This window comes from Mustelus asterias, chromosome 16 (genome assembly GCF_964213995.1).
Source record: "Mustelus asterias chromosome 16, sMusAst1.hap1.1, whole genome shotgun sequence".
NCBI lineage: Eukaryota > Metazoa > Chordata > Chondrichthyes > Carcharhiniformes > Triakidae > Mustelus > Mustelus asterias.
Window position 1 is genome coordinate 16403400 of NC_135816.1, and position 23626 is coordinate 16427025.

The 23626-nt window shown below is 44.8% G+C and overlaps 1 protein-coding gene across 1 annotated transcript in view; it reads left to right on the forward strand.

The window, feature by feature from the left end:
* rad50 (RAD50 homolog, double strand break repair protein) overlaps positions 1–23626 on the forward strand; it is a 121095-nt gene that overhangs the window by 70756 nt on the left and 26713 nt on the right. The window contains exons 17-21 of the mRNA XM_078230691.1: positions 4051–4244; positions 6432–6542; positions 7981–8073; positions 8162–8275; positions 21601–21728. Coding sequence (XP_078086817.1) covers positions 4051–4244; positions 6432–6542; positions 7981–8073; positions 8162–8275; positions 21601–21728 — 640 coding nt within the window. The remainder of the gene's footprint in view (positions 1–4050; positions 4245–6431; positions 6543–7980; positions 8074–8161; positions 8276–21600; positions 21729–23626) is intronic.

Here is a 23626-nt window from a genome sequence, read left to right on the forward strand (position 1 = left end):
GGTCCCTGGCTCTGTGAGGCAGCAGTGCTAACCACTGTGCCATCGTGCCGCCCTAAAACTGTCCTTTAAACTCAACAATGCAATTCATCTTCACTGCCTGTGGCAGGAAATTCTACATTCCACAGACAATGAGATAAATGAGAAATGAGAAGTTAATCTGTATTTAGTGATGATTGTGGAGGGATAAACATTGGCCTGGAAACCGGGGAAAACTTACCTATTCTTCAGATAGATAAATGGGATCTTCGAACCCATATATGGCCTTGATTTCACATCTCATTCAAAGAACAGCACCTCTGGAAGTGTGGCCTTCCCTTAATACTGCACTGAAGTGTCGAATTAGAATATATACTACTATCTCAAACCCTTCACCACTTGTCGCAGAAGCAAGATTAGTGAGCTGATTTTGAATTAGGTTAGGAATTGGTTGCATTCTGATATGCAAATGGTTGTTATATTGGCACTTCTGTGTGAGGGCCAGTTGCTAGTGATGGACGACAGGCTAGGAGTTTCAATCCTAACAATCTTTATTGATGATCTGCATTAAGACATTGGAAGCCCAGTCTGCAAGTTTGCAAATTATGCAATGGTTTGTGTAGGTGGTAGGACCTTAGGCAAGAAACATAAATGACAATTAGATCAAGATGCGATGAAGAAATAATCTTGCATCTGTCAGATGTCACTCAATATAGATCAGTGTAACATTTTGCATGTAGAGTTGGAAAATGAACAGTATATAAAACTAAGCAAAGTTCAGAGCTAGGTCCATTGAGCAGGAAATGGGCCGAGGTGTTCTCATGTACTAATCTCGAAAGATTCACAACCAGTGTAGAAAAGTGTGACAAAAGCTACTATAGTCTTAGCATGTATCATACAGAGGATCTAAGATAAAACAAAACCTCTCATATTGCTCTTATAAAAAGCCATGATTAAGCCTCATCTGGAACACTGTATTCAGTTCAGTGCTCCCAGATGCTGGGTAATATAGAGGTCCTGAATGAGGCTGGCTGGGGAACTCTAGACCAGTATGTAATAAACAACCTAAGATCATTTAGTATGTAGTTGCTGTTAGGCAAGGGTATTTTGCAGATTGGAAGATTTGTAAGAAACAAACTTATCTGAAATGACTGGCTTTCTTTTTATGTATTTGTAACACTTTGAAGTGTGATAGCTACCAACATAGGCTTAGAGAGTCAGTGATCTTTACTTCAGAAAAGCTAATTTTTTTTTATTCCTTTGTGGGACATGGGCGTCGCTGGCTAGGCCAGCATTTATTGCCCATCCTTAGTTGCCCTTGAGAAGGTGGTGGTGAGCTGCCGCCTTGAATTGCTGCAGGCCATAAGAACATAAGAACTAGGAGCAGGAGTAGGCCATCTGGCCCCTCGAGCCTGCTCCGCCATTCAATAAGATCATGGCTGATCTTGTCGTGGACTCAGCTCCACTTATCTGCCCGCTCACCATAACCCTTAATTCCTTTACTGTTCAAACATTTATCTATCCTTGACTTAAAAACATTCAATGAGGTAGCCTCAACTGCTTCACTGGGCAGGGAATTCCACAGATTCACAACCCTTTGTGTGAAGAAGTGCCTCCTCAACTGAGTCCTAAATCTGCTCCCCCTTATTTTGAGGCTATGCCCCCTAGTTCTAGTTTCACCCGCCAGTGGAAACAACTTCCCTGCTTCTATTTTATCTATTCCCTTCATAATCTTATATGTTTCTGTAAGATCTCCCCTCATTCTTCTGAATTCCAATGAGTATAGCCCCAGTCTACTCAGTCTCTCCTCATAAACCAACCCTCTCAACTCTGGAATCAACCTAGTGAATCTCCTCTGCACCCCCTCCAGTGCCAGTATATCCTTTCTCAAGTAAGAAGACCAAAACTGTACACAGTACTCCCAGGTGTGGCCTCACCAGCACCTTATTACAGCTGCAACATAACCTCGCTGTTTTTAAACTCCATCCCTCTCGCAATGAAGGACAAAATTCTATTTGCCTTCTTAATTACCTGCTGCACCTGCAAACCAACTCCTTGTGATTCTTGCACAAGGACACCCAGGTCCCTTTGCACAGCAGCATGTTGCAATTTTTTACCATTTAAATAATCGTCCATTTTGCTGTTATTCCTACCAAAATGGATGACCTCACATTTACCAACATTGTACTCCATCTGCCAGACCCTCGCCCACTCACCTAGACTATCTATATCCCTTTGCAGACTTACTGCGTCCTCTGCACACTTTGCTCTGCCACTCATCTCAGTGTCGTATGCGAATTCTGACACACTATACTTGGTCCCCAACTCCAAATCATCTATGTAAATCGTAAACAATTGTGGTCCCAACACTGATCCCTGTGGCTCACCACTATCCACTGATCGCCAACCAGAAAAACACCCATTTATCTCCACTCTTTGCTCATGTTCTGTGGGTTGACCCACAATGCCGTTAGGAAGGGAATTCCAGGATTTTGACCCAGCGACTGTGAAGGAACAGCGATATATTTCCAAGTCAGGATGGTGAGTGGCTTGGAGGGGAGAATGGGATGGGAAATCAAGGCCATATGTGGACATTCATCCATTTGAAGAGTAGGCAGGTTTCCCCCGGTGTCCTGACCAATGTTTATCCTTCCACAATCATCATATTGACCCCCCGCCCGCCCCGCCCGCCCCCCCCCCCCCCCCCCCCCCCCCGCTCACTTCAGTCATGGTCCAGGGTTGTTCCCAACCTCCACCTTGAACTCTGGAGGCAGCCCCAGGCACTGTTAAAGTGAGATCTGCATGCCAATGTGTTTTCTTGCTGGCATCGTGGAGAATCAGGCGTTGGTGGGAAGATTCTGGTTAGGCCTTCATCTGCATCTCATCAGCGGGATGCAAATCTAGCCTCGAGTGGGTTTCCCAATCTGTCATGGTGGGAACCAATGGAAGACACCGTGGGAAATTCACACTGCATAAAACCGATATTTGGATCTGCCAAATTTTCCCCTCCTGCCGCCACCACCATTGAACCTGCTATCAGGGCCATGGGAGAATTCCACCTAGCGTGTTGGAAAATGATTGTTTTTCAGACTGACGGAAGCTATATGTTGGGTTTCGGTGAGTAATGGGACTATTCTTTCTCAATGTATATTAATGGTTGAGACTTGGCCGTACAGGGTACTTTTTGAACATTTGCTGATGACACTAAATTAGAATGAAACAGACTGACTTCCTAACTGAGGCTGACGTAGCAGTATATAAAGGGGAGGTGAGGTTTTTGGGAATTTACACAATCAATGTTTTTTGGCAATTAAACCACTTCCAGTGAAGGTCAGAGAAATGTCTCCCAGAGTGCTGCACCCCCCACCCACCACCTTACCTTCCCCCATTGCCATCACCTAAGGAATTGCATGCACCATCTGGGCTTTTCCTGCCTCTTGAATATGAAATACTTAGGAGGTCCATTGATTATTGATCTAACAACACAATTTTAGAATTCTCATCCTTGTCTTCAAACTCCCCCTCCACCCCTGCCCAGCTGTGTAATCTCCAGCTCCACAACCCTATGAGATCACTGCGTTTCTTCAACATGGGCCATTCGTGCTTCATGTCATTCCCTTTTCTTCAGCATCATTGGCTGTGTCTTCAGCTGACTAAGTTCTGAAATTCCCTTGTTAAACTTTTCTACATCTGTAATCCTCCCTCTCATCCTTGGAGCTACTCCTGAAAGCTCTACCTCTTTAACCAGGAGTTTAATCACCTATCTTAATAGCTCCTTACCTAGATCAGTGTCAAATTTTGCTTGAAAATACTCTTGTGATGTATTTTGAAATGTCTCATTAAGTTAAAGATGATATGTAAATACAAGATATTGTCTTCTAATTGGAGCTGCTTAACTGACAACTCCAGATGGTGAGTGTCTGCTCTGATGACTCGTTGAAAGGTGAGACGGGAATGCAGATTTCAAAGTGAAACTGTTATTTGTATATTAGTAAAGACCTGATGAAATCTGCAGCTCTTTGCAGTCTTGACTTTTGACATGGATGTGCTGTGATAACACTGTTTCCATTGTAGTGTCGAATAAAATTGAACTGAAGCGGAAAATGATTGAAGAGCAGCAAGAGCAGATCCAGCTACTGAAGAGCATTGTCAACGAGGTCAGAGCTGAAAAACTGCAGATCGCCAGCAACATGCAGCGACGTCAACAGCTGGAGGAGCAGCACGCAGAATTCTCCACGGAGATTCAATCCCTGCAGAGAGAAATAAGAGTATGTTGCTTTTGGTATTGTTCACATCCTTCAAGAGCAAACTACTCTGGCCTTTAGAGCCATATATTTCATTCAGTTATCCTGCTATCTCCACTGCATGTTCATTTACAGTGCAGTCACTTGCCTCATGCTCAGACGCTATCCTACAATGTCTTAACCAATATAATTCTTATACTTCAGGTGGAATATTAATTCCTTTGTGGGTTCGATCCATGGGAGTTTAGAACTGGAGTGCAGTAGCAGGTGTTACATTTTTATTTCCGCACTTGATAATGGAAATAATTTATCGACATATTAGAACTGCTACTTGTGCAGTAGTGATACACCTCTGAGACTGTCCACTGTCCCCATCTACAAGTGAATGAGTATTCAAACGTCTAATTTATCTCCTGTGGCTACGTGAGGCTGCTTTTAGAGTCTGTCATATTTGTTGCTTTATCCAAACCCATCTCCCTCATGCTCCCCATCAAGGCACTCTCAACCTCTTTCCTGAAGGGCTAGGCCTTGTAACCTGGGACCCTATAGTCTAGACTATATGCTGAAGTATCTGGAGTGAGAACAGTTGTCTGACTGAGTGAGGTTGCCAATGAACCAAGGTTAATGCTTCGTAGACAAGATTGATAGGAAATGTCTCCAGTGAAAGCAGGAGAAATTGGCTAAGTTGCCATCGCATAGCTCGGGTAATGCTTAACAAGACAAGAAAGTCATCAGTTTGGTACCTTCCTTTTTTTGGTGACTCAGATAGTTGACTTCATCATGTTGGACGGGACAGAAAAAGTCAAATTATGTTTCATAGCCTTGATGACCACAGAGTGACCCCAATGTTCCCCCACCAGTAAAAAGTGCAGATGTACAAATATTGCACGAGGACTGAGCTGAACTTTGCTTGTGATGCTCCTCCTTCCCTCTCCATCCACTGGCCCCCTCACCACAGTACCCAAGTGGTCTGTCATTATTATTCACTGCAAAGGCTTATGTGAAGCCTAATCAGTGGAGCAAGGTACATGAGGGCTGCTGGGGCATATAGACCTGCATCTTATCCTGTGTAAACTGCCATTGGAAGGTAAAATTGGAGCTAGGCGATGAACATAATCTTGACTGAGAGACCAGTTAGTCAATGTTGTTGCAGCAATGAGCCTCACTAAACGCACAAGTTCAAAGTAAAATTGTAATAACAATTTATAGGGCCTGATTTTACCATTTTCATTCTAAGTGCTGAATCCGGGTGTAATTCAGATCCGACTTAGAAATCTGCTTTCAGGCGCCTCCATGCGCATTCAGCCTGAAAAAAAAATTGCGGGTCTGAATCGCGCTGTGGGCGGGGCTTAGCACCTCCAAAACGATCGGAGCTCTGAACTGCGCATGCGCAGTTAGCAAAAAATTGAAAAAGCGCGCCCGTGTCAGATCGCTCTCGGGCCGCAGAAAGCGAAGAAAGCGGCCCGGGGGCGAAAAGCGGGAGCGATGGTGCACACACACATCACTGCCCCCCTTATCCACCCCCCCAATACCCACACACATCACTGACCCCTTATCCATCTCCCCAATACCCACACACATCACTGTCCCCCTTATCAACCCCCCCCCCCCCGCTACCCAGACCAATCGCCACTCCTGCCCCACCTCCTCCTCCCTCCCTCCAGACAACGATCGACCCTCTCCCCCGCCCCCACCAGACATACATCTGACCCGCCTCCTCCTCCTCCTCCCCCCACTCCCCAACCAGAGAATGATCTGACCCGCCTCCCTCCTCTCTTCCCACCACCGATCTGAGTCAGAGAGCCGTTGGAAGCTCTGAACTCGCCTCTTCAGCAGGTGGAGCGCCCGATTCAGACTTTTATTTAGCAGGTCCATTACGGCGCGGTTCCAGATTGGCAAATGCGGTGGTAAAGGGGGAAATGCTGATAAAGTTGGGCAGGCAGTTTATTAATTCAATTTAAATGCATACAAATGCATTTAAATCGCCGTTGCGCCCGTTTTGGGCGCGAAGCGGATCGCCGCTATTCCCGGGTTTTGGTAAAGTGGCGATCCGCGCGGGCGGATCGCGTTAATGGCATCACACCCGACTTTAACACGTTTCGGGTGCGACGCAATGGTAAAATCGGGCCCTTGGTGTGCAATTTTATCGTAGCATATTTGTCAAGTGTGAATGAAATGGATGTTCATTAAAATGAATTTATTCTCTTGCAGAAATCGAAGGATCAGTTATCTCCACTTGCTGCAGCTCTAGATAAACTACAGCAAGAAAAGCAGGATCTGATAGAGAGGAAAGATACCAGCTTCAGGGAGATACAAGAGAAGGTCAGGCATGACATACTTTGCTTGAAATCCAATTAAATGTATTGAATTACAGCCCAGGATTGTTGGTCTAAATGTGCATGCCTCAGTCTGGTGGTTTATTGTGAAGAACATGCAGTACAGAAAATAGTCCATTCTGCCTAACTGGTCCATGCTTCTCCAGAGCCTAAACCCACTCCTCTTCTAAAACCGAATCATGATAATCATCTATACTCCTTTCTATATGGTGATCAAGTTTGCACCTAAAAGCACCCATGCTATTCACCCTCTTTGCCATGCTACATCTTGCGATAGTGAGGACTATGCCAGTTTTTTCACTTCAACTTGGTGCTAGGGACAAACCTTGGCCAATTTTAATTGTGCTTTCCTTCAGCTGATTGCAGATCTCTTTTTTTAATATAAATGCACAAGTATTCCCTTAGGCACTTAACAATAAACAAGAGAGCACTTAGGGATGGGCAATAAGTACGGTGGCACAGTGGTTAGATACAGTGGCAAGGACTCAGGTTCGATTCCTGGCTTGGGTCACTGTGTGGAGTTTGCACATTCTCCCTGTGTCTGCGTGGGTGTCCTCCGTGTGCCCCAGTTTCCACCACAGTCCTAAAGACGTGGTGGTTAGGTGGATTGGCCATGCTAAATACTCGCTCAGTGTACCCGAACAGGCACCGGAGTGTGGCGACTAGGGGATTTTCACAGTAACTTCATTGCAGTATTAATATAAGCCTGCTTGTGACACTAATCAATAAACTTATAAATGCTGGCCTAGCCAGCCACACCTACATGTCCTGAATGAATTTCTTAAAGAAAGACCAATCATTTTAGAAATGGATTCTGATTCTAAGAATTTGGCTTTAATTGTCTGGCAAATCGGGATGAGTTTCTTCAATTATTTTACCAATTTTAAGGTGCAGGGTGGCAGTAAGGTTGAAAAGATTGGATGAGAGGAAAAAAGCAAACTAGAAAGCAGAGATTATGACACCAAACTTGTATTTTAAAAGCTGGCATGAGGAAGGAATGATGAAGGGAAGGGACGACTATGACAGTTTTGAGATCCTGAGGAACGGATGAGGTGAGTGTTGACGGAGCAAAGATGAGGAGCTTGTGGAATTGCTAATAAATAGGGAAAGTTTCAGAAAAAGTCACTGAACGCTCTCTCCCTTTTTTCTGCTTTCATTAATATTACAAAGCGTGAGAAGTTGGATTATACGTGGAGAAAGGACTAGTTTATCAGATGGCGAGTGTTTTTATATTATAACCTGCCCAGTAGAGTGGGCGAGTTCTTGGCAGAAACTGCGCAGGTAATGGAATATATTTGCCTTGCGTGAACTTGTGCTTTATAAAGCATTAAGAGTGCTGAGACGGAGAAGGATTTTACACGAAAGAAGAATCAGAGTTTATAAATTAAAGGCGTATTCTTCAATTGTAATTCTCTTTTTTCTAGATAAATGAAATCAGAGAAAAGGCCAAAAATATTGATGCTTATGCGAGGGAAATTGAGAGATACATCAAGGACAGAAGAGATGAACACAAAGAGGTAAACTTGGCTGTTAAAGAGTGAGCAGTAGCTACCTGCAATCTTCTTGATTTGCTTTAATGTCTGTGTATTTCTTTTATTTTCTAAGCAAAAAGAGTCCGAGCTTCAGGATACAGTGACTCAAATAAATGAAGCTGAAAAGCAACGAGAGAAGATCCAAAAATATATGGAGACTACGAGAAAGGATATTGATACACAGAAAGTAAGGGAAGAATTTTGCTTTCACTAACCGATGTACGTTCACATTGTACCGCAAACAACATTGATTCGCGCAGCTTGAACTTGTGCCCAAAAGCAACAAAGTGCTGGAAATCAGCAATTAAATCCGGCTATTCACAATATCCATCAATGATTTGGATGAGGGAACCAAAAATAATATTGCCAAGTTTGCTGATGACACCAAACTTGGTGATAATGTACATGGTGAGGAGGATGTTAAAAGGCTTCACAGTGATTTGGACAAGTTAAGTGAGTGGGCAAATACATGGCAGATGCAGTACAATGTGGATAAATGTGAAGTTATCCACTTCAGATGGAGAATGGCAGAGTACTATTTAAATAGTGATAGATTGGGAAATGTTCATGTACAAAGGGACCTGACTGTCCTCGTGTGCCAGTCACTGAAAGCAAGCATGTAGGTACAGCAAACAGTTAGGAAGGCAAATAGTATGTTGGCCTTCATTGCAGGAGGACTTGAGTACAGGAGCACGAATGCCTTACTATAGCTGTATAGAGCCTTGGTAAGACCCAACCTGGAGTATTATGTCAGTTTGGGTCTCCTTATCTAAGGAAAGATATAGTTGCCATAGAGGGAGTGCAGCAAAGTCTCAAGAAATGGAGTAGACCACTTAGAACTGGAGATGACTTCTCTCAGAGGGTGGTGAACTTGTGGAATTCTCTACCACAGAAGGCTGTGGAGGCCTAATCACTGAATATATTTAAGAAGTCTAAACACCAGGTTAAAGTCCAACAGGTTTATTTGGTAGCAAACGCCACTAGCCTTCGGAACAGGCTGTTCCTTCGTCAGGTGGGTGGGAGTTCTGACTGGGAGTTTATATTTAAGAAGGACATAGATATATTTCTGAGCTCCAAAAGTGTCAAGAGGTACAAGGAGAGTGAGTGAGTATGGTGTTAAGATAGAGGATTAGCCATGATCATATTGATTGGTGGAACAGGCTCGAAGGGCTGAGTGGCCTATTCCTATTTTCTATGTTTCTCGATAGAAAATGCAGGAAATAGTCAGCAGGTCTGGCAGCATCTGTGGAGAGAGAAAACAGTAAACGGGCGGGATTTTACTGGCTTGCTATGTTCCGCTGGTAAAATTGCGCGAGAGCTGAGAAATCAGGAGCTTGCCCCATTTCTCAGCTTTTGCAACTGTACGAGAGCCGGATTTTTGGCGAGGTCAGCCTCTGAATCATCCGGGCTCACTTGCCTTCATGGCTTCGCTGGGAGAGGTTCTTTCCAGCGAGGAAAACACCTGCTCCCCATGAACGGGGAACAATTAGGTGGCCCTTGTCAGTAGAACCGGAGGCCATTGAGGCCCCCCAGGGAGGCCGAGGGCAAGGGGGGGTGTCCCTTGGGCAGTGCCAGCCTGGCAGTGTCATCCTGGCACCTTGGCACTGCCAGGGCAGAGCCTATGGTGCAGGGCCTATGTGAGTTGGCCTCATGGTGGCCAGGCCTGAAGGGGCGGCACAATCTGCAGAGTGGGGGAGGTGTGTGTATGCTTGCTGCCACTCTGCTTGCGATTGTTGGGGGGGGATGCATGGGACGTGATAGGTCGGGGCGGCTGCATTTCCATGTGGTGTGGGACACGTGATCGGGAAAATCTATCAGGATAACTAGCCAAAGGATGTGGCCAATGGCACAGGTTTAAATAGGCTTCTGGTGATGAGGGATGTAGCAAAGCAGTCAGGGAATACTGTAAGATGGCTGAAGCAGACGACAGCATAAAGTACAACAGATTCAGCTAATGAGAACAAGAACATAGTGCTGGAAGAGTTGTAGTAGTAAGGTGATTAAAAAGCTTACAGAACAATTTGTAAATGAGGACTGTGATCGAACCAATGAGCTGGGTATGGGGAATAATGAAGATTAGTGAAGGTAGGCGACAAACATAAGAATGGATGTAGGGAGCTGAATTCTGGAGTTTAAATAAAAAGGCAGACTTGCATTTTTGTGGCACCATTCGTTTCCTCGGCCTGTCCAATAGCGTTTTACAGTCAATGAAGGGTTTATCTGTTGGACTATTGCTTCTTTGGACCTTCCCTTAATATGGCTTTGATCATGTTTTCAATGCAACTGATGGAAGCATTTACTTAATATCCATTCTGCATTGATGTAGTTAACTGTCTCATTTAACAACAAAGTGTTTCACGTAGGGGACTTTGGGGTTTTTACACAGCCTTTCGTTCAGTTCACACTGCCCCTGCGCCCCCACCCCCACCCTCTCCATGTCAACCTACCCTCAGCTGCAAGTTCTATCTTGGTTAAAATACAATGCTGTTCGCGACCAGCATGATTAGGTCAGGGCAGATAAACCAGTTTAGTGTGCAAACCAGAATATTAGAGACAGGTTAGGAAAATCAACACATTGGTTTGATGTTTACTTATCATTAAATCATACAGAATAAAATTACTCAGTCTCATAGTTCTGTTCTGATATCAAAATGAAGAAATTTCCATCAGTAATGTTGAAAACAATTAGAAGATCCTACATATTTGTTTTAAGGAAAGAATTAGGTGGCCGGACTTTCCAGCTGTGCATGCTAGTGGGACCTTCTGGCCTCACCGCAGTGTCGGGTGACTTCAATGGGAAATCCCATTGACAGCAGCAGGACCAGAAGATCCAGCCGCCAGTCAACGAATGAGCCACCTCCCTCTGTGAGAAACATGCTGCGGGGAGGCCAGAGAATCCCACCCGGTGTCTTCTATCTTCAATGTTGCCAAAGAGCCAACAAAAGTTGTTAAGATGCTGTTTTGAAATTAGCAGTGGGGCTATTTTGTTTAGGAGCAGAATTAGGCCACTCGGCCCATCGAGTCTGCTCTGCTATTCAATCATGGCTGGTTGTAGTTTACCGTGTCAGCATAGGGTGTTTGATCCTTTCTTCACTCCATCAGTTCCCAGTTCAATCTGTAGAATTCAAATAATCCTTTTCGATTTGGATGAGAGATAAGTGAAACTATTAATGTTCTAGATCAAGACTTCTGCTGATTTACCTGTTCGCAGTAACTGAGGTGAATGCTCTCATTTTGCATGCTTTATATTTCATTGATTGTGATGCACTCTGGGGAGTCTTGAAGTCCGTAACAGTGCTGTATAAACAAAAATCCTCCTTTATGACCAAATGGTCATTTTTTTTTTAAACAACACGTTCCTGTTTCTGAAAAAATCTGATATAAATCTTAATACTCATTGATGATGCATGTTCTAAAAATAACCTGAAGTACAAACTATATCTAGTTTAATAGTGACAAAATTATGAAGAGAAATTTCTTTATTCAGAGAGTGGATAGAATGTAGAATTCATTACACAAGGAGTAGTTGAGGTCATAAAGTCATAGATGTTTACAGCATGGAAACAGGCCCTTCGTCCCAACTTGTCCATGCCGCCCTTTTTTTTAAACCCCTAAGCTAATCCCAATTGCCTGCATTTGGCCCATATCCCTCTATACCCATCGTACCCATGCAACTATCTAAATGCTTTTTAAAAGACAAAATTGTACCCACCTCTACTACTACCTCTGGCAGCTTGTTCCAGGCACTCACCACCCTCTGCGTAAAAAAAATGCCCCTCTGGACACTTTTGTATCTCTCCCCTCTCACCTTAAACCTATGCCCTCTAGTTTTAGACTCCCCTACCTTTGGGAAAAGATGTTGACTATATGAATGGCATAGGTATATTTAAGGGAAAGCTAGATGAGTGCATTAGGGATTGGTGTGTAGGTATATTTAAGGGAAAGCTAGATGAGTGCATTAAGGAGTGAGGAATAGAAAGATATGTTGATGGCGCTAGATGAAAAAGGACAGGAGAAGACTCTGGTGGAGCATGAAATTGGCGAAGACCATCAGGGTCTGATTTTTTCCTACAAGTGCTACCATGTAAAATGCAGTGGGAATTTATGATCACATAGTCCTTAAATGAACTTAAAAGTAGAAGGAAATCTGTCAGCTGCAACTGCATTCCTCTGAATTCATTCATGAAGGATGTGGGAGGATCTCATTAAACTTACAGAATACTGAAAGGCCTGGATAGAGTGGACGTGGGGAGGATGTTTCCATTAGACATTAGCAGGTGAGACTAGGACCCAAGGACACAGTCTCAGAATAAAGGGACGACCCTTTAGAACCAAGATGAGGAGGAATTTCTTCAGCCAGAGGCTGATGAATCTGTGGAATTCATTGCCACAGAAGGCTGTGGAGGCCAAGTCATTGAGTGTATTTAAGACAGCGATACATAGGTTCTTGATTGGCAACGGGATCAAAGGTTATGGGGAAAAGGTGGGAGAATGGAATTGAGAAACTAATCAGCCATGATTGAATGGCGGAGCAGACTTGATGGGCCGAATGGCCTAATTCTGCTCCTATACCTTATGGTCTTGTTCCCATGTGCATTTTTACCTTGTGGGAAGAAATGAGCTTGTAAATTAATAAGGAAAATATTCTGCAGCAATATGCAGGCAGCAAGTGTGATTGTCAGTCGGAAACAGAAGTGCTGGCCTGCTGGTAGGCAGGCTGTGGCTTTCCTTTGTGGTGCTAGATATTTCAAATGCCACATCATTTGGAATCATTTCAGAGGAATTTGCTAAAATTAGTTGTACATTCTTTACTGCATACCATGGTTATAAACTAGGCAATGAGAATTTGCTTCTTGGGTTGGCATATGAGTTGGCCTTCTATGATATTGATGCAGCACCTGGGGTCCGTTTGCTTGGAGTGGGACAGTGGGTGGAAGATGACCCTTGGTTGTCCACAACGGATATGCTGTGCACAGTTTATGCAGATGTTACATTTTGCAATGACATTAATTTGAAGCAGGATGGTCAGCCCTCTCATTGTGAAACTGTTCTTGAAACAAGTGTTATTATCAACATCCTCACAGTGATGGTAATGAGAGCAGAGTGAAGAAGCAGTTTTATAGTGAACTGGAGCTCCAATCTAGCTTTCCCTTAAATATACCTATGCCATTCACCTCAACCACTCATTGTTGTAGTGAATTCTACATTCTATCCGCTCTCTGAACAAAGAAGTAATGAGTTTGGACTTTAAATTTGAGGGGATAATTTTCACCGGAGTTGGCGGGTGGTGCCTATTGTTTGTCAATCCACCGCAATAAGATGATCTGGCAAGCAGATCACTTAGTTTGCACCCATCATATAGATGCTGTGAAGAGGCGGCATCATGGGAGATGCATAACAACAACAACCTATATTTATAGTGCACTTATAACATAATGAAATCTCCAAAAGTGCCTCATTGGGGTTTCATAAAGCAAAACATGCCACCAAGCCATAAAAGGAGATATTACATTGGAGAACCAAAAGCCTGGTCAAAGAGGTAGGTTTTCAGGCATGCCTTGGAGGAGGAAAGTGAGATGGAAAGACAGGTTGATGTAGGGAGGATATTCCAGAGCTTGGAGCCTAGGCAGCTAAAGGCTGTAGAATGATTAAGATTAGGAATGTACAAGATTTGATTTGATTTGATTTATTATTGTCTCATGTATTAGTGCACAGTGAAAAATGTTGTTTCTTGCACGCTATACTGAAAAGCATACCGTACATAGAGAAGGAAAGGTGATGTTATAGCCATAGCGAGGCCAGAAGTAGATGAGCGCAGATATCTGAGGGTGTGGAGTTGAAGGAGATTACAAACAAAGAACAAAGAACAATACAGCACAGGAACAGGCCCTTCGGCCCTCCAAGCCCGCGCCGCTCCCCGGTCCAGGATTGAATCCTGAATCCAGGATCCCCGCCCAATTTTCCAGCCTATCTACATACCAATATCCTATCCACCGAGCTGTCCCTCACAGCTACGATGCTTTGTTCATTACAACCTCTTAACTCACCCCCACCCCCCCATTCCAGACCATGTGATCTCCAGGGAGAGGCGAAAACCCAGAGTGAAAAACCCCAGGGTCAATATGGGGAAAAAAATCTGGGAAATTCCTCTCCGACCCCCTGAGGCGATCGAAACGAGTCCAGGAGATCACAATGGCCCCGATCGGAAAATGCTTCCCAACCCTAGTCATTTCCACTTCCACGAACACCATATGAATTCCCTGCCCCCGAGACAGGTTCCCAACTATCCGCAGTCTCGCTCTGTACTGGCACCAGCAAGATGATCATAGAATGAAGCCTTGAAACGAGAAACAAGGAACAATTAGCCCGCGCCGCTCCCTGGTCCAAACTAGACCACTCTTTTGTATCCCTCCATTCCCACTCCGTTCATATAGCTGTCTAGATAAGTCTTAAAAGTTCCCAGTGTGTCCGCCTCCACCACCTTGCCCGGCAACACATTCCAGGCCCCCACGACCCTCTGTGTGAAATATGTCCTTCTGATATCTGTGTTAAACCTCCCCCCCTTCACCTTGAACCTATGACCCCTCGTGAACGTCACCACCGACCCGGGGAAAAGCTTCCCACCGTTCACCCTATCTATGCCTTTCATAATTTTATACACCTCTATTAAGTCTCCCCTCATCCTCCGTCTTTCCAAGGAGAACAACCCCAGTTTCCCCAATCTCTCCTCATAACCAAGCCCCTCCATACCAGGCAACATCCTGGTAAACCTCCTCTGTACTCTCTCCAAAGCCTCCACGTCCTTCTGGTAGTGTGGCGACCAGAACTGGACGCAGTATTCCAAATGCGGCCGAACCAACGTTCTATACATCTGCAACATCAGACCCCAACTTTTATACTCTATGCCCCGTCCTATAAAGGCAAGCATGCCATATGCCTTCTTCACCACCTTCTCCACCTGTGACGTCACCTTCAAAGATCTGTGGACTTGCACACCCAGGTCCCTCTGCGTCTCTACACCCTTTATGGTTCTTCCATTTATCGTGTAGCTCCTCCCTACATTATTCCCACCAAAATGCATCACTTCGCATTTATCAGGATTGAACTCCATCTGCCATTTCCTTGCCCAAATTTCCAGCCTATCTATATCCTTCTGTAGCCTCTGACAATGTTCCTCCCTATCTGCAAGTCCTGCCAGTTTTGTGTCGTCCGCAAACTTACTGATCACCCCAGTTACTCCTTCTTCCAGATCATTTATATAAATCACAAACAGCAGAGGTCCCAATACAGAGCCCTGCGGTACACCACTAGTCACAGGCCTCCAGCCGGAAAAAGACCCTTCCACTACCACCCTCTGTCTTCTATGACCAAGCCAGTTCTCCACCCATCTAGCCACCTCCCCCTTTATCCCATGGGATCCAACCTTTTTCACTAGCCTACCATGAGGGACTTTGTCAAACGCTTTACTAAAGTCCATATAGACAACATCCACGGCCCTTCCTTCGTCAACCATTTTGGTCACTTCTTCAAAAAACACCACCAGGTTAGTGAGGCATGACCTCCCTCTCACAAAACCATGTTGACTATCGTTAATGAGTTTATTCCTTTCTAAATGCGCATACATCCTATCTCTAAGAATCTTCTCCAACAACTTCCCCACCACGGACGTCAAGCTCATCGGCCTATAATTACCCGGGTTATCCTTCCTACCCTTCTTAAATAACGGGACCACATTGGCTATCCTCCAATCCTCTGGGACCTCACCTGCGTCCAGTGACGAGACAAAGATTTGCGTCAGAGGCCCAACGATTTCACCTCTCGTCTCCCTGAGCAGCCTTGGATAGATTCCATCAGGCCCTGGGGATTTGTCAGTCTTTATATTCTCTAACAAACCTAACACTTCCTCCTTTGTAATGGAGATTTTCTCCAACGGTTCAACATTCCCCTCCGAGACACTCCCAGTCAACACATCCCTCTCCTTTGTGAATTCCGACGCAAAGTATTCATTTAGGATCTCCCCTACTTCTTTGGGCTCCAAGCATAAGTCCCCACTTTTGTCCCTGAGAGGTCCGATTTTTCCCTAACAACCCTTTTGTTCCTAACGTATGAATAAAATGCCTTGGGATTCTCCTTAATCCTGTCTGCCAAGAACATTTCGTGACCCCTTTTTGCTCTTCTAATTCCCCGTTTGAGTATTTTCCTACTTTCATTGTACTCCTCCAGAGCTCCCTCCGTTTTTAGCTGCTTGGACCTAACATACGCCTCTCTTTTCCTTTTGACCAGTCCCTCAATTTCCCTGGTTATCCACGGTTCTCAAATCCTACCCTTCCTATCCTTTTTTACAGGCACATGCTTGTCCTGTAGCCCTAACAACCGTTCCTTAAAAGACTGCCACATACCAGATGTGGATTTACCCTCAAACAGCCTCTCCCAATCAAGAGCTGCCAATTTCTGCCTGATCCCAATAAAGTTAGCCTTCCCCCAATCCAACACCTTACCCTTGGGACACCACTCATCCTTTTCCATCACTATCCTAAAGCTAACAGAATTGTGGTCACTATTTGCCACATGTTCCCCAACCAAAACTTTGAAGACCTGACCGGGCTCATTCCCCAGTACCAGGTCCAGTATAGCCCCCTCTCTAGTCGGGCTGTCCACATATTGTTCCAACGAACCCTCCTGTACACATTTTACAAATTCCTCCCCATCCAGAGTCCCTGCCCTCAGCGATTTCCAGTCTATACCAGGGAAATTGAAGTCTCCCACTACAACAACCCTATATTTCCTGCACCTATCCAGTATCTCCTGACATATCCATTCTTCCACTTCCCTTGGGCTGTTGGGGGGCCTGTAGTACACCCCCAACATAGTGACTGCGCCCTGCCTGTTTCTAAGCTCCACTCAGAGTGACTCGCTACACGACTCCTCCGAATTGTCCTCCCTCTGCACCGCTGTAATATGCTCTCCAACCAATACCGCTACTCCCCCACCTCTTTTGGCCCCTCCTCTGTCTTACCTGCTACGCTCCTTGCATTGAAGTATAAGCACTCCAGACCCCCAGGCTCAGTGAGGTCGTCCTCCCCCAGAGTGCTCTTCTTCTTTGCCAGCCTTGTCCCAGCCCCAAGCTCGTCCCCAGCCACCACACTTATAGACCTAATAGTTTGATCCCCACCCCCCTGCCATACTAGTTTAAACCCCCCCGAACTGCACTAGCAAAGCTCCCAGCCAGGATATTTGTGCCCTTCCAACTTAGTTGTGACCCCTCCCTCTTGTACAGGTGCCATCCTCTCCTGAAAACCTCCCATTGGTCTATGAAAATAAAGCCCTCCCTCCTGGACCAGTCCTTTAGCCAGGCATTCATTTGAACCAACTCCCTATTCTTAGCCTCACTGGCACGAGGCATTGGGAGCAGCCCAGAGATGGCCACCCTAGTGACCCTACTTTTTAACCTATTTCCCAACTCCCTGAATTGCTCTCTTAGGACCCCCCTATTCTTCCTATCTACGTCATTTCCACCAATGTGTATAATGACATCCGTTTCTTTATCTTCCCCTTTTAATATGCCTCCTATCCGCTCGGAGACATCCGTGACCCCAGCACCAGGTAGGCAGACTACCATCCTGGAGTCCCGTTCGCCCCCACAGAATCGCCTGTCTGTGCCTCTAACTGATGCATCCCCCACCACTATCGCTCTCCTAACCCCTCTCTTCCCTTTCCGGGCCACAGAGCCTGACTGTGTGCCAGTGACCTGGTCACTGTGTCTTACCCCTGGAGAGGCACACTCCTCCACACTATCTAAAACAATGTACCTGTTTTGGAGTGGGACAACCACAGGTGACCCCTCTTCTAACTGTCCACTCCCCTCCCCTCTCACACCTGTCACCAAGCCCTTCCTATTTTGAGAGACCACCACTGGAGTCCTCCCTTGTACTTTACCCTTCTGCCCTTTACTCCTCCTAACTGTGACCCACGTGTCATTCTCCCGATGCCCCGGTGTAACTAGTTGCCTATAACTGCTGTCAATTTTTCTCCCATTTTCCCTGACTAGGCTAAGGTCAGCGATCTGCAGCTCCAGTTCCCTAACACGGTCCCTCAAGAGCTGCAGTTCCACGCACCTGGCACATATGTGAACCTCTGCGAAGCTAGGTGTTTGCAGGAACTCCCACATCCCACATCGGAAGCACTGAACTGGCCGATCACTCATACCTGCCCTTATCCTTTATAGGGTTGGGTAAAAGATAACTAGCCTTGCCTCGCCCTTTCAGCCCAAGCCCTGTGAGCCAAAGCCCTTATAGTGCACACTCTGCTACCCACTCACTCAAGCCCTGTGAGCCAAAGCCCTTATAGTGCACACTCTGCTACCCACTCACTCAAGCCCTGTGAGCCAAAGCCCTTATAGTGCACACTCTGCTACCCACTCACTCCACTGCCCGCTCCCGACGCTGCCCGCTGTATAGTGCAGACGGCTTTTTATGCTCCCGGCGAACGGTAGCACAGTGGGGCGGCACGGTAGCACAGTGGTTAGCACTGCTGCTTCACAGCTCCAGGGTCCCGGGTTCGATTCCCGGCTCGGGTCACTGTCTGTGTGGAGTTTGCACATTCTCCTCGTGTCTGCGTGGGTTTCCTCCGGGTGCTCCGGTTTCCTCCCACAGTCCAAAGATGTGCGGGTTAGGTTGATTGGCCAGGTTAAAAAAATTGCCCCTTAGAGTCCTGGGATGTGTAGGTTAGAGGGATTAGCGGGTAAAATATGTGGGGGTAGGGCCTGGGTGGGATTGTGGTCGGTGCAGACTCGATGGGCCGAATGGCCTCCTTCTGCACTGTAGGGTTTCTATGATTCTATGAACCCCCCAAGTAACTGCCTTTTATACTAAGACTCAACCTCCCAGAATCCCCTTCAGCTGACCTCACTTCCTCAATTCAAAACCCTGAAAAAAGCCCGCGAAATATACTAGGAATACCCTTAAATGAATAAATGAATAATTAATAATAATTACCTTGCTTGACTGGGAGCCGATAGAGGTCAACGTGCACGGAGCGATAGGGAAATGGACTTGCTGCAACATATGATACAGGCAGCAGAATTTTCGATGACCGCAGGTTTGCGGAGGGTAGAATGTGGGAGGGCAACCGGGAGTGTGTTGGAATAATCGAGTGTATGAGTGAGGCATGAGCAACAGCAAATGGTCAATGTCAGGGGGACTCTAGGTCTGTGAAAAGTGTAGGAGAGGCAGTATGTCTTGTATTGATCTTCATAATCATTTAGTCTGTCATCAAGATCCAGCATAAAGGATAACTGTTACCACCTGGCCATCTTAAAGCTAAATTTCAGGTTAGGTCCTTTAAGTATGGAACAAGCCATTTTAGAACGTCTTCAAAAAAGTGAATGTAAGAAGCTGTGATGAGTTATTTCAGGCAGTCCTCAGTCTTTTACAAGAGGTTGCCATGGTAGTTTAGAAAATATTTTACTGTTGCAAAAATGGAAATTACATTCATCTGCTGAGCTTCATTTTCAGTAAGTGGATTCATGGGACTTTTGAAGACTCATTGAACTGTTTCTGTGTGGCTAGATAGGTCTCACTGATAAGTATTTCCTTATGACACTTTTATTTGACTTAGTATGGCAGCACTCTAAAGCTTTATCAACAAAACTAATACTTAAGATGCAAGATAAAGTTTTTGTTATCAGTGTGAAAAATATTTAAGGGGTTGTGGGGAGGGGAGGGAAGGCAAAACATAGGTTGTACCTTCCAGCAAGTGGTTCATCATCACTATCCACCATCCATTTCCAGACAAGAAATTATTAATTGTAATAGAGACTAGATTGTTTCTTTGAAAGGATTTCATATTTATTTGAGGGGATAAAGTTGTAGAATTTTTGTGCGACTCAAAAGTAAGACATTTGTTCTATTTTCATTTCGTACCCAGTAAAAATCTGCACGTCTTGCCAGTGTTAAACCTCAGTTACCCAACAAAACAGCTAAAATCAAGTTTGATGTGTCGATGCCTTATTTGCCCTTTGGTTCCACTACCATGACAATTCTAGGGTGGCACAGTGGTTAGCACTGTTGGCTTCTAGTGCCAGGAACCCGGGTTCGATTCCTGACTTGGATCACTGTCTATGCGGAGTCTGCATGTTCTCCCCATGCCTGTGTGGGTTTCCTCCGGGTGCTCTGGTTTCTTCCCATAGTCCGAAAGATGTGCTGGTTAGGTGCATTGGCCATGCTAAATTCTCCTTCAGTATACCCGGACAGGCGCTGGAGTGTGGCAACAAGGGGATTTTCACAGTAACTTCATTGCAATGTTAATGTAAGCTTACCTGTGACAATGATAAAATAGTAAACATTGAAACTTTTAAAAAACTCTATTTCACTCACCAATTGCCCTGTTACCTTTTTCAGCACCACTATTAATTAATGCAAACTTACTGCTAAATTTCCAATTGTCAATTGTTATTTACAAGGGAGTTGATTGAAGTGAATTGATTGGGACCTTGGCACCTGACAGAAATGATAGAATCCCATTGACTAGGTTCAAATCTAATGATGCTATAATTTACTACTGCCCAACCAACCAAGAATACCTTTGATTGAGTTTGTAGTGTCATTTCAGAGTGCAGTGTTTATGTAATTTTGCAGTTTTTTTCCCTCTTAAAAATACTTACTTGGTACATGTATTAAAATTGAGCAAATGCCCAATGTCTCTGCTCTCCAGTCCAGAAGGTGCTCATTGATACTGGTACGTTGGTATTAGTACATTAGTACAGTGTTAATGTAAGCCTACTTGGGACTAGTAAATAAACTTGACTTTACTTTTACATTATCCATGTGGCCATGCTTCATTAGTCAGACGGTGTATGTTGGCGGACTGTTACGTTGTAGCCAACATACAACTGAACTCAACTCTGCCTTTGCCCATTACGTACAACCACCAGCAGAAATCACAGGCAATGAGGGAGTGCTTACTTTTTCCCTAGCACAGTGGTGCCAGTGAACTCCAGTACTGCTATCACCACATTAGCTAAGTTCTTCAAACCTTGGGGTCATTCTGTGTTGCTATCTGTGTGTGCCTCAGTTCCACACTAGGCAGGGAACACATCATTTGAACCTTCATATAAATTCAGTTAATCTAGATGCAGATCATAGAAATAGAAGCAGGAGTAGGCTATTTGGCCCATCAAGCCTGCTCCACCATTCAATAAGATCATGGCTAATCTGATTGTGGCTTTTACTCTAGTTTCCTGCCAGTCTGCCATACTCCTCATCTCCTTTCTCAATCAAAAATCTGTTAACTCAGCCTTGAATATATTGAATTTTCACTGTTAGCTGGCGAAGAGAATTCCAAAGGCAAACAACATTCCCGAACGTTTTTCCATTTGATTTCAGTTTCTTAACATATGCTTTGTAGTTTTTGTTGTGTTCTGTGTATGCGGGACTGATGATTGCCGCTCGAAATATGCATGATTTATACATTGCTTTTTTCTAATCCATCCAACCTACCCCCCTCCTCCGACAGCTTGAGGAACGATGGTTGCAGGATAACTTGACATTGCGGAAGAGGATGGAAGAATTGAAAGTTGTAGAGACCAAGAGGAAGGAGCGATTGAAGGAGATGGGAGAGATGAAAGTAATGCATCTCAGAAAGTACGGGAATGCCTAAATTACACAGTAGAAGTTTTCCCAAATGCTGAATTGTTGCTGCTTATTCATATTGTCAGTGATGTTCAAAACTACATTTGAAATATTAAGTATATTAAGGGGAAGTGGACAACCAGGGAAAGACTTGGGCCCATTAGGGGCCAAGGGGACAATCTGTGCGTGGAGCCAGAGGACATTGGTAGGGTGTTAAATATGTCGTTCACATCTATCTTCACTCGGGAAAAGGAGAACATAGTTACAGAATTCGGGGAGAGGGACTGTGAGGTCCTTCAACAGTTTGACTTAGGGATTAAGGAGATATTGGAGGTTTTAACAACCCAAGGACACCCGACCTCCTGCAAAGGAGTCATAGGACCATATCCAAAGGGATACCCTATCTCTCCAAAAGAGTACCCACCACTCCAAAGGACTCCACAAAGATTAGACCTGCTCCGACCAGGTCTAATCTCCACACATTGGGGCGAGTTTCCCTGTTCTGCCTGCCACAGGAGTCATAGTGAGCAAGGGGCAGACCATGGAAATGCCTGTTGACCCGGGCAGGATTTCCTGGTTCCAGGGCATGCGTGGCGGGAAAATCCCGCCCATTGTGTTTCCCACTCTTGGATAACGAAAATCAGACATGACTAGCAGTGGCTGTTGGTTTGGATGGGCAGCTGCCTCCAAAGACATGCTCATGCAAATCCTGACCTAATTCCATTCCGCCCCTGTGAAAATGGTAAGTGTGATGTTCAGGGCCGGGACTTCTGAATTTTGACCTCCTGTTCCATTTTCGCAACAACCCATTGTTGCAAAAACCCAGGCCTCACCGTCAGTTTAGAATCCATCTAAATTCACTGTAATGTAAGTATGCCACTCTTATTTACAATGTTGTGCTAGTTGAGGAGGTGCATCAATGCAAGTTTGCAGTGCAGAGCAAACTGTGGGACAACTTGGGTATTTTTATTTTTTCTGTAGAGCTATTTCCATTTTAATATTTAGTAGCTAATGAAATCAGAACTTAACCCATCACATTCCCCCCTCCAAACAATCTTTCTGAATATACCTTTCCTCAGTCACACCTTGCTGACATGACTTGTCTTTTTAAGTGCAAGTCTGAGGTGGTCCTTGGATTGTCCTGCCTTCTGTCCTTTCTACTGTGTTGATATTTTTACACCGTGTCTCTTAGTCCTTCACAAACCTTTCCCACTCTTGAAAGGTCAGTAGACTCAATTCTTGTGGCCGGTTAATTTTCCGCCAAAAATTCTACACAGAATGAGAGTGTTCTGCAATAGAAAAACTGAAGGAGAAAGGTCATATTGAAGTTATTTGTATAAAAATGGCATAGGTAGAATGTCGGTGATGTGCTGCCACATGTTGAACAACTGGATTTATCAGTTGAATAATAATAAGTAATAATAAGACCAAAGATATGCAATGAGAAAAGAAAATTCATCCTTCAGACATATCAGCATGCAGAAATCACTTTATTCTGAATTCTATCTAACTCATGACTCCATGAGGAAGGGTCAACTGCTAGTAAAGCTTCCAAAAAGATTAAAGCTCTGTGTGAAACTTTTCATTGACCCTTAAGTCTTTAAGCAAAAAAGGAGCATGCATTTATATAGCAACTTTCACGTCCTTGGGACATCATAGAGCAGGGTGCAGCCATTTGAGTTTTGAAGTGTAGTTATTGCTGTTGGACAGACAAATGTGGCAGCTAATTTGTGCATAACATCCAAAAATATCAATGAGATGAGGAACCAGTTAAAGTTTCAATGGCAAGCTTTTTTTAAAGAACAAATATTGGCCAGGAGATGATGAGAACTTCCCTGATGTTCTACGAACAATGCCACTGGATTTTGTACTGGTGCCTGAAGCCTTACACAGGGCCTGAGGATAACATC